Here is an 11,936-nt window from a genome sequence, read left to right as displayed (position 1 = left end):
CTTCAAACATTTTAACTAGAACATACAAGCTTTAGATACGTTCATTAGGGGACTAAATGGCGATATGCCAAGACTTTTAGCAATAAAAGTGCCTAGAGACTTAACACAAGCACTTGCATTGTGTCAAAAATTGGAAAACCAAACCTTTAGAACTAAATATGCACAAAATTCACGCACCAATATAAAGAAATTTGTTCAGTCGCCACAATTGCCTCGAAGATATAATCAATGTGTTTGCGCCAATGCGGGGAAAGATGCAAAGCTCAACCAAACAAAATAGAATAAAAACACAATAGGGGGGTTTTAGTTTTAAGAATTATGGCAAAGGCCGTATTTATTAATAATAATAAATAATAATAATTGGTAAGACAGATTACCTGATTTGCACATAGCGGGGGAGCGCGACTTCGTATCGAGCGATAGAAGGAACGAGTGTAAACCAACGATCAAAACATGAAGGAAGGTGAAGGCTTTGGCGCCATTCGCCACTCGTTGAAATCTGTTTACATTTATGTTGACAGATCTAAACGAGGTTAATCATTTACAAATTAATTATGCGTTAACCCATTGTTAACGTTACAAACAAATAATTACCAATCTAAATTAAACATGCCGCCCACCTTGCAACATATTGAGATGTTGTAACTAAAATACAATAATAAATACATTTTTTCAACTTTTTTTTTATTCAATTTCAATTTAATTCAATTTTTTTTCTTTTATTTCTCAATTCATTTAATTTTTTTTCAAAAAACATTGTGTAACACTATATGTTACATATGCCCGACAATACCCACCCAAATATGGTGTAGTGGGCTATCGGCAACCCTGGCGTCGCTTGCACCCGATGAGTTACGACCCTGGCATAAACTTCCGGCCCGAGTACCAAGGCCACCCGACCAGGCCTATTAAATCGGGATCTGCCAAAGGAAGACCTAAAAATGAGTCACGAATGCGCTCGGGGATTACCGCTGTAGGCGTAAGCGCATGGTCCAAATTGGTTACCACAGCCACAATTGAAATGGACTGACTCCGGTCATAGATCGAACTAACGGTCAGCCGACATGTTTGGCTACCTTCGATTCTAGAAGTAGGGAGTCGAAGATTATGCACCAAAGAGGAACATATCTGACTCTGCCTACTACACGGGTCCAAAACCGCCCTCACAATAGTGGGTCGATCGGACGACATAATTTTGACTATCAAAGTCGGGGATAGGCAGATACCTGTTTGGAGGGACAACAAGCCGACCAATCCTATCTGCGAGGGGGGAGCGTTATCAGACGGACGACTATACGGACTGTTACGTGACCGATACCTATACTCGGTCCGCGGACGACGCTGACGATTATTAGTGGGTTTAACCACGGTCTTCGTGTCTTCATGAAGGAGGGTGTGGTGTTCTTCATTGCATACGGCACATTTTCTTTTGCTTCGGCAGTCCCTAGCTTGGTGGGATTTAGATAAACACCGTATGCAGTCATTGTATTTTAGGACAATGCGACGTCGCATGTCAACATTCATAACCCGGAAGTCACTACATCTATCCAGCGGGTGCATGCGATCACAAAGTCGACATTTATGTGAGGCCGCAGATGAAACCTTATGGGTTTCGGACCTTAAATTCTTTTCCGACTCCTCCAAATGAGGTGTGGCAACCGGAGCCGCAGATGGACCCGAAGATCCGGACTCGGTTTGTAATGTATCATTTTTGGGGGGTGAATCAAGAACCGGAGCCGCAGATGAATCCGTTGCTATGGATTCGGACTCGGTTTGCATCGGTTCAGCGAGGGCCGCAGATGAATCTGCTTTATCGGATTCGGACCCACGTTCTGAGATTTTTACAGCCGCGATCGGCTCAACAAGGGCTGCTTCCACTGCAGCTGACGACATTCCAGCTTGGGGATCGGTGGGCCGAGGTTCATTATAATCAAAACCGTCATCAACATTCAAAAGTTCTTCTTCCGAATAGATTTTCACCGACATACTATATAATGAGAAGAGAACAATATTATTCGTTTGCGGGAGTGTGGTCGGTCAAAACGACCAACTTTGTAATGGGCCGTCTTACAACGCCGTTTTCCGTTCGAACGTCCGCGACTCTAACATGACCGTCGGTGCCCGGAAAAACATTTTCTATACGCCCTAATTTCCACGACGTTGGGGGAAGCTGATCATGACGAACAACGACTAGATCGCCAATCGCCATTTCTCTTTGGGGAAATTTCCACTTATATCTCATATGCAACTGCTTGAGATATTCATCTTTCCACCTTAAACTAAACTGGTGGGCAAGGGCCTGAACTTTCCTAAACCGATTAATTAGACTTAATGGTTGCTCTGTGATGAGAGGTTCAGGCGGGGCTAACAAGGGGGCACCAATCAAGAAGTGACCTGGCGTCAATGCAACGATTTCTCCTGGATTATCCGACATTGGACACAACGGCCGAGAATTAAGACAAGCTTCGATCCTAGCCAATACCGTGGCTAATTCTTCAAACGTGAATTTTAAATTTCGAGATTGCTTCCGAAAATGTAACTTGAAGCTCTTGACTCCAGCTTCCCATAACCCTCCCATGTGAGGGGCACCGGCAGGTATAAAATGCCATGATAGTCCCTGGTCTGATAAAGACGAGGAGGCGGAGTCAGCGCTTTTTTGGAGGAAATCTTTAAAATTTCTTTGAAGTTCACGCGATGCTCCAACAAAATTTGTTCCATTATCCGAAAAAATGGAATGGGGACAACCACGTCGAGCAATAAATCTATGTAACGCAGCCAAAAAATTAGCAGTCGACAAATCGGACACTGCTTCCAAATGAATTGCCTTTGTAGAGAAACATACAAAGACACATACATAGCCCTTTGTTATTTTACAAGACCGACCTAGATACGATTTTACATCAAACGGACCTGCGAAATCCACACCAGTGTTTGTAAAAGGTCGATTAAGAGTTGTTCTCTCAGGGGGAAGGGCAGCCATAAATTGACTGCAAGCACGTTTCTTCAACAGAAGGCACACTTTACAGCGACGAACAACCAGCCGAATCAAACTTTTCATACGCGGAATCCAATATTCCAACCTCAAAGTTCGCATCATTAACTGGATATCACCATGGACAGATTTTTGGTGGGTATATTCTACCAACCGTAGAGCAAAGGCACTCCTATAGGGGACAATTATAGGATTACGTTCCGAAGGTGCAAGTGTGGGCGAATTTACCAGTCTACCATTCATTCGCATGACACCATTGTCATCTAGGAAAGGATTGAGAGGAGCCAACAAACTCTTACTATCTAACGCCTTCTTGTCTAACAGATTCTTATAATCGCTGACGAAATATATTTTTTGAGCCGTAATTGCACAATAATTACGTGCGTCAATAATCTCTGCCGAGGAAATGCGTCTAGTGGGATAGTAGTAATGGTTTCTATACCGGGGATGTGTTTGACGAATAAATCGAAACGCGTATACAATGAAGTGAAGAGCTCTACGCAAACAAGAAAAGTCTTCCAAAATCTCTTTAAATGTCGACGGAAAGAAAGCAAAGTGACATTTAACGGGGCGCATTTCCATTTCAGTACTAATCGGAGCCAGATCACGAATAGACCATTCCGATTTAGTTTTACCTAGCCAACTAGGACCGTTCCACCATAGGGGGGAGGCTGACAATTCTATCGGAGACAATCCTCGACTTCCTAAATCAGCAGGATTATCTTCAGATTTAACATGGTACCAATTATAATTGCCAACATTTTCTTGGATTCGACACACCCTATTGGCTACAAAGGTCGTCCAAGTAGAGGGGGTTCTCTTCAACCAGGCAAGAACTATAGTCGAATCTGTCCAACAATAAATTTGATTAAATTCCAGATCTATTTCCCGCACAATAGTTTTCAATAGGTCTGATGCTAAAACTGCTCCACAAAGTTCCAAGCGAGGAAGCGAAATTGATTTCAAAGGGGCAACTTTCGTTTTGCACGACAGCAAATTAACGAAGATTTTTCCATCGGGGGACTCGACACGTATATATACTACCCCCGCGTATGCCTTTTCCGAGGCATCGGAAAAGACATGAAGCTCAACAGAAAATCCTGGAACATATTGAACCCATCTAGGTATCCTAATCGAGTTAACATGCGGATATGTTTCGACAAAACTTCTCCATTCAGCCTCAGTAGCTGCCAGAAGTTGATCATCCCAACCAATGTTGTCCAGCCAAATCTTCTGCATTATCATTTTCGCCCTAACAATCACAGGGGCCAACCAACCGACAGGGTCAAACAATTTCGCGATTGCCGAAAGAACTTCCCTTTTAGTGAAGTGTTTATTGACAATAGGACTCACTTCGAAGAAGAAACAATCTAAACGCGCATTCCACCTAATACCCAGGGGTTTAGAACTACTAGCTTCTACAAACGATAAAAGCTGAGCATCTACCAAATGCTCAGGGGGGAAGCAATCCAAAATAGCTCTATTATTCGCTGTCCATTTTCGCAGCTCGAACTTTGCCGACGATAGTGCCCTAATCAACTGGTCCCTGGCTGCCAATGCAGTCTCGATGTCATGAGCTCCTGCCAAAACGTCATCAACGTACATACATTTTCGCAATATATGCGCCGCGAGGGGAAACTCTGACTCAGTATCATCGGCCAGTTGAAGAAGCGTTCTAATTGCTAAATATGGTGCACAATTTACACCGAACGTCACTGTCTGTAGTTCGTAGTCTAGGACCTGTTTTGTTGTTGAATTCCGATACAAAATTCTCTGAAGGGGCGAATGCTTTGAATCTACACGAACTTGCCTATACATTTGAGTAATGTCCGAGTTAAACACGAATTTGAAGATACGCCAACGGAGGATCAAAAGAACTAAATCTTGTTGTAACGTTGGACCTATGTGCAATATGTCGTTAAGACTCTGCCCATTCGACGTTTTATTTGAGGCATTAAACACTACTCTAAGTTTCGTGGTCTGTTTTGCTAGGTTTATGACGGGGTGATGTGGTAGATAACACGAAAGGACATCCATAGAAGTATTTACGGGTACCGGCCTCATGTGGTCAAGTTCCAAATATTCCGATAATACCTGGTCGTAAACTAGTTTTAATTCAGGCTTTTTCAATAGAGAACTCTCATTCCGATAATATTGTTTGAGGACGTTCGCTCGAGACTCTCCCAAATACCCGATAGCGCTAATCTCAGATTTAAGTGGCAGCGTAACGATATATCTACCCTCTGAGTCCCTACGAGTAGTCCGGACGTAATTCTCCTCACAAAAACGGTCCGATGGAGATAATATTTTGCGTTTAGGAGGCTCTTCGATTTCCCAGAATCGCAAAAGGGTCTGCTGGATTTTGTCTTCTTCTGCTACATCGACAGTAGTGGCAAATGTTCGAACTTGTGTGGCTGGGACAGGACCCGTAACAAGCCAACCAAATACAGTATTTTGAGCAAGCAATGCTCCAGACAAAATGGGACGACAACCATCTAACAATATTTTTGGATAAAGATCAGCACCTAACAGCAGATCGACGGGACGAGATTCAAAAAGGTTAACATCTGCCAAGCGAAGATCGGGAATTTGTGACCTTAAGTCGGAATTAACCACAAACGAGGGAAGATTTCCAGAAATGGCACGCAAAACTAAAACGTTGGTTTCCAATTTCAGAGAAGGGTCGAAAGGACTGCTAATTTGTAAACGACAAGCTTTATTAGCCGTGGCCGAGAGTGAACAACTAACTCCTGAAATTACAGCATTCGTAGAACGCGCAGGAAGCTTCAAACGAGTTTGGAGTCTCTCTGAAATGAAAGAGGACTCGGAAGCAGGATCTATTAACGCCCTGGCAGGAAATGAAACACCTAGATGAACAATATTCACCATTGCGGTACCTAAGAGTACAGCCTTGTTCTGCGCGGCGTGAAATACTTGCCGGGGCAAGCAACCGGCGGATGTGCCTGGGGCGCAATTTTCTGAATTAGGGGGGACAGTCGAAGGCGTAGCACTCGAATTTCTGGGGGCATTGCTAGTAACAGTGGAAGTTCGATTTGAATTACTAGAGGTAATATCATCCCGATGCAACAACGTATGGTGGGACTTGTTACACTTCGAACACCGACGTTTGCTATCACAATTCTTAACTTCGTGATCGTTCCTAAGACAGTTGATACAAAGATGATGACGTTTCATTACTTTGTATCGATCAGCGGGTGTGAAACTCTTAAAGCGGGGACAGTCATACAATTTATGACGCTGATTTTGACAAATTAGACAATTTGAACCTTTCGAAGCGCGGGGAGAACGCGGTGGCTCTGGAATTCTGATATTTGAATGATGCGCTTGAACTTTACTATTATTTGACCGCTTAGACTGATCTGTAGCACGCATATCATGGAGGCACATGAGCGTACGTATGCGCTCAGTGAGAAAGGCATCCAAATCCTTCCAGGACGAAAGAGAAGATTTATCCTTAACACTCTGCTCCCAAAGAGTCTGAGTAATTTTTGGCAATCTCTGGAGACACAAAAATACTAATATCGGATCCCAATTTTCCGTATTGACATCATACACGGACATCGAAGACAGGCATCCATTGATACCACATTGGATCGACTTTAATCCCGAACTAGTCTCACTATAGAGGACCGGAATATCAAACAAAACTTTCAATTGGTTATGAACCAGAAGCCGAGGGTTATCATAAGTTTCAACTAGAGCCTTCCACGCGAGCTCGAAACTACGATTAATTAAGGGGAACTTCGATACAATCTCGCGAGCTTCACCAGAAGTCTTTCTAACCAGATGACAAAGTTTTTCAACGTCGGTAAGACGACCATTAACAATATATATAGCCGTAAACAAATCCCTAAATGTTGGCCATGAGTGGAAATCACCTTCAAATATGTCCGTATCGCACGGCGGTAGAGCAAGGTTATGGACACAATCCAAATGAGAAACTTCCTCTGTAGTTCTAAAACTGGCACTATTATTTCTCACAATAGAGGAAAGCGGAGTTTGTATCTGCGAATGATTTTCGCGGGAAGCATGAGTCGAAGTACTCAAATTGTTGCCAATAGCTTGCGAGTTTTGTATGGGCGACTTAGCTGAAGTCTCGCCCGGCGTTTCTATCAACGAAGCAACCGAACCACAAAGACTACCATTAATAGAGGAAGTACGATATTTTTTGAATTGCCCTAGCTTTCTATTAATTGCGGACTGGCAGTCGACATAGATTTGAAATGACGAATTGTATTTTTGATCAACCGCATCGATAACTTCTTTCGTCGTCTCTACTGACGACATCATATAATCACAGCACTTTTCAAATTTGTCCTGTGCTTGCGTCCAAAGTTTTTCTAATGCACTAAGATGAGACTGTAGCGCATGAATATCGAGCTGGTCATCACGCATCGTATTGAAACGAGCATTAAACTGGATAACCGCATCCGAAGTTCTAGTGAACATATCAATTGGGGTGAATGACATTGTGAATAAATTTCCCGAAATCTGTACTACAAAAAACAAGAAGGGAACGACTAAAGCACGATTTGCTCAGATAATTTATACAAAATCCACGAATTACTGATTCTTCTTCGCACAATATACGAAGAAAACACAAAAGTTTATACAAAAACTCCAAAAGTTTCAAAAAATCAACCGAGTTTTTCCAAAGTTCAAGAAAAATACCGAAAAGCTTCCGAAAATCTAACAAAACCGCACTATAGGGCCAAAGAAATCGAAATTTTCCGAGAAATAAATGCCTTGAACCTCTCACACAATAGTGAAATATCAAAAAACCGGTCTAAAATCACCAAAATTGTAATCTCCGATGAGATATTTAGCAACCAAATGCAAATATACAATGAAAAATATGTGAAAATGTTTAAATAAATAATAAAAATTTCAAATATATATCCAAAAAATATCAATAAATAATAAAAAATTCGTTAAATTGTGTAAGTTTTCAAAAAAAAAACCGTATTTTCGCGCACAAACAATTCAAAATATTCAATTTTTTATTATTTTCTACCGAAAATATTGAGATTTTATTATTTTTATTTCCACAGTTAACCTACTATTTAGGCAATCAAACTACCAAATGTAGCGTATTCTCAAAAAATAAATTTTAAAAAATAAAAATTTTATTTAAAATCTCCAAAGTAATTAAAATTTTGAAATTCCAAACGAAAAAAAAATCAATTTTAACACTTTTTATTTAAAAAAGTCGTGTTGACCGATCGTAGGGTGTACGCGTTATTAATTTTTCAAAAACGTCGTTTTCTGACACCCAATTATCATTCAATAATAATCAAAAATAAAATTTGAAAAATTTTAATATTTTATGTTGGTTCCGTTTATCGAGGTTCACCTGTAAAATATGTTAAGTTGCGTTTATCGAGGGTCACCTGTAACACAACAGACAATACCAAACGTATGTATGTATGCGTGTGTGTGTAAAGCGGCTGACTGACTAAGCACAAATGATGACCGCTAACGCGCAACAACAACAAACAAACCAACGTAATTGAAGTAAGTGTATTTTATGGGGGTGATTTGTGAATAATTTTTTAAATCTTAAAAATGCAATTTTGCAAAAAATTTAACAATTTTAAAATTTCAATTATACCAATCGATGGGGAATTTTATGCACATTAAAATGATACCCCACAACAATATTTTACTTTCAACAAAGATACCAAAAAATACACTTTTTCTTCAATTATTTTGATTTTTCTTTATTTTCAATTTGCCGTCGGCAAAACAATATTTGCAAACTAGACGGAGGGGACGGGGTAAGCGACGCGTTGTAAGACGGCCACAAGGAATATCAACGACGCGATTGTTGTTGCTTTTACACAATTTGTTTTTTTTTTTTCTTTTCTCTTCAAGAAAATTATTTATTTAAATTCACCGGCACTTTTTTCACTGTACGTACCTGATTGTTTTTGATAGAAACACGATGATGATGTTAAGGAGATGATGTGGTGGACTGTATAGATGGTGATGATGATGATATGCTTTGCAATTAGAAAAAAAGAAGAAAACGATTACTTCTTTTACCAACAGCTCGTTCGTAATCCGGTACGAATGGACCAATGTTTGCGCCAATGCGGGGAAAGATGCAAAGCTCAACCAAACAAAATAGAATAAAAACACAATAGGGGGGTTTTAGTTTTAAGAATTATGGCAAAGGCCGTATTTATTAATAATAATAAATAATAATAATTGGTAAGACAGATTACCTGATTTGCACAATAGCGGGGGAGCGCGACTTCGTATCGAGCGATAGAAGGAACGAGTGTAAACCAACGATCAAAACATGAAGGAAGGTGAAGGCTTTGGCGCCATTCGCCACTCGTTGAAATCTGTTTACATTTATGTTGACAGATCTAAACGAGGTTAATCATTTACAAATTAATTATGCGTTAACCCATTGTTAACGTTACAAACAAATAATTACCAATCTAAATTAAACACAATGCAAAGAGATTTCCACGCCGTGGCAAAACATGAAATAGCAGATGATCTAAATCAAGATCAAGCCTTACAGGAATATATTAATAGTTTCCCAGAATATCAAGAAAACTTGCAAAATTCTGAAGAAATTTTTACAGATATTAATTTTTAGGCTAACGCAATCCTCGTTACCCTATATTAGTTGTAGGACTAACGATAGAAAATTTCTCAAAATTCTTTTAGATACAGGTTCAAATAAAAACTACATTCAACCAAACCTATCAAACAACATTATCAAAAATGAAAACGAATTTTATGCTAATTCGATAGGAGGTCCTATCAAAGTTACCCACCAAATCTATTTGGAAATAATGAAATTCCAATAAAATTTTTTGTACTTCCAACACTCAAATCTTTTTATGCCACATTAGGGAAAGACAGTTTAAAACAAAGTAGATTATAGAAAATTTAATCAGATAACTATAGCAGATAGATATCATATACCTGAAATATCTGATATATTGATGCAGATCTCAAAAACGGTTTCCATCAAATCCCATTAAGACAACAAGATATTGAAAAAACAGCATTTTCTGTTAATAACGGAAATATGAGTTCACAAGACTACCCTTTGGTTTAAAGAATGCACCTGCAATTTTTCAGAGAACACTAGATGACATTTTACGCCAACATATTGGAAAGATAAGTTTCGTGTATGTAGACGAAACTGAAGAAGAACACATAGAAAATATCGAGAAAATTTTCCAAACATTACAAAACGCAAATATGAAAGTCCAGCTTTAAAAGCAAATTTATAAAAATGAAGTCGAGTTTTTAGGATTCATTATATCAAGTAATGGAATCAAAACAAATTCAAAAAATTAGAGACAAAAAAAATGTTTCACAGCCTAAAACAACAAAAGAACTTAGATCTTTTTTAGGCCTTTCCGGTTATTACCGTCGCTTCATTAGGGATTACTCAAAAATAGAAGGAAGGCAACCTGCGTTAGGTGCGGTATTATCGCAAGACAACAGACCAATTGCTTTTATATCCAGGACTCTAAGAAAAACTATGCTACAAACGCTATCATATGGGCATTAGAAAATTTAAGAAATTACCTTTATGGATCTACTAAAGTAAAAATAATTACAGACCACCAACCTCTTACACTTGCACTTAGCAATAAAATACTAATGGTAAGAATATGGAAAGCTACCATTGAAGAATATAATTATGAACTGCAATACAAACCAGGAAAAACTACTGTTGTTGCAGATGCACTTTCAAGAGCACCACAAACTAATTTTCTAACACCAACGCAGCATAGCGACGAAAACTCTTCTGAAAATTTGATACAATTTTCCAACTCTCCCATAAATGTTTATAAAAACCAAATATTTCAGCGACACATCCCAACTTACGAATTTGAAATAATCTATTATACTGACGAAGAACTTGTATCTTTACTCAAAAGATATCTTAATCCATCAGTCATAAACGGCATTCACACAGATGAAAGAACTTTAGGAGGATTATAAAGAGTATATCCTACTCATTTTAGGAATTTCAAATTAAGAATTTCAAGAGAAATCGTTACCGATCTGAATCATAGCAGGAAAATGAGATAATAAAAGAACATAAACGAGCACACAGAAACGCAAAAGAAAATAAATATCACCTACTAAAGAGATTTTACTTTCCTAGTATGCAATCTAAAATTAATAGAATAGTAAAACAATACATAGTTTGCAAAGAACAAAAATATGAAAGACACCCAAACAAACCGATTTTGAAAGAAACGCAAATTTCAGAATGTCCAGGTCAAATAGCCCATTTAGATGTATTTTACGTAAACCATAAAATAATACTTACAGGTGCAGATAAATTTTCTAAATACGCTCAGGCAAAAATAGTACAATCACAATCTGTCGAGGATATTAAAGAACCTTTTCGCGAATTAATAACTTCATTTGGTTTTTCCAAACAAGTTGTAGTCGACAATGAAAAATCACTAGCAGCAACGTCAATAAAATTCATGATAGAAAATCAATTTGGAATAGAAATTTTTAAAACACCCCCACATATTAGTATCACAAACGGACAAGTAGAAAGATTTCACTCTACGTTGAATGAAATCATGCGATGTATCAAAGCGAAAAATACGTTTGATTCATTTTCCGATCTACATAATAATTCTATCCATAGTTCCACAAATTCTAAACCAATAGAATAATTCTTTGGACATAGAGTAATAACAGATCCAACACAGTTAGAAAAATTTAGAAAAGAGAATATCGAACGATTAGAAGCAAAACAAGAATTAGATTTAAAATATCATAATAAAAATAGAAAACCATATAAAGATTATGCTGTAGGAGAAACAATTTTTGTGACAATAAATAAACACCCAAGAAACAAATTTTTATCAAGGTATAAAAAGGAAATTGTTTTAGAAAATGATATAGATAATGCCATTACAAA

General features: G+C 38.5%; 2 protein-coding genes across 2 annotated transcripts; both read right to left on the bottom strand.

The window, feature by feature from the left end:
- Positions 1-398: 398 nt before the first annotated feature.
- Positions 399-10,261, bottom strand: LOC131806664 (uncharacterized). The gene is made up of 2 exons (XM_059131203.1): positions 8,934-10,261; positions 399-1,987 (listed from the first exon to the last, which is right to left on the bottom strand). Exon 2 carries the CDS (start codon positions 1,984-1,986, stop codon positions 853-855), a length of 1,134 nt encoding a protein of 377 aa, XP_058987186.1. The 5' UTR covers position 1,987; positions 8,934-10,261; the 3' UTR covers positions 399-852.
- On the bottom strand, positions 3,232-7,483 carry LOC131806656 (uncharacterized). Its single transcript, XM_059131196.1, has 2 exons — positions 4,037-7,483; positions 3,232-3,255 (listed from the first exon to the last, which is right to left on the bottom strand). Exons 1-2 carry the CDS (start codon positions 7,481-7,483, stop codon positions 3,232-3,234), a joined length of 3,471 nt encoding a protein of 1,156 aa, XP_058987179.1.
- Positions 10,262-11,936: the final 1,675 nt, after the last annotated feature.

Source organism: Musca domestica, unplaced genomic scaffold (assembly GCF_030504385.1).
Source record: "Musca domestica strain aabys unplaced genomic scaffold, Musca_domestica.polishedcontigs.V.1.1 80, whole genome shotgun sequence".
NCBI lineage: Eukaryota > Metazoa > Arthropoda > Insecta > Diptera > Muscidae > Musca > Musca domestica.
Note: the sequence above shows the minus strand (reverse complement) of the source record. Positions and strands in the feature narration are given on the sequence as shown.

Coding starts and splice junctions, on each gene's coding strand:
- LOC131806664 (XM_059131203.1), bottom strand. CDS start 1,986: ATGTCGGTGAAAATCTATTCGGAAGAAGAACTTTTGAATGTTGATGAC.
- LOC131806656 (XM_059131196.1), bottom strand. CDS start 7,483: ATGTCATTCACCCCAATTGATATGTTCACTAGAACTTCGGATGCGGTT. Junction 3,256..4,036: donor CGGAAAAGGCATACGCGGGG/GTAGTATATATA, acceptor ATCCTTTCCTAG/ATGACAATGGTGTCATGCGA.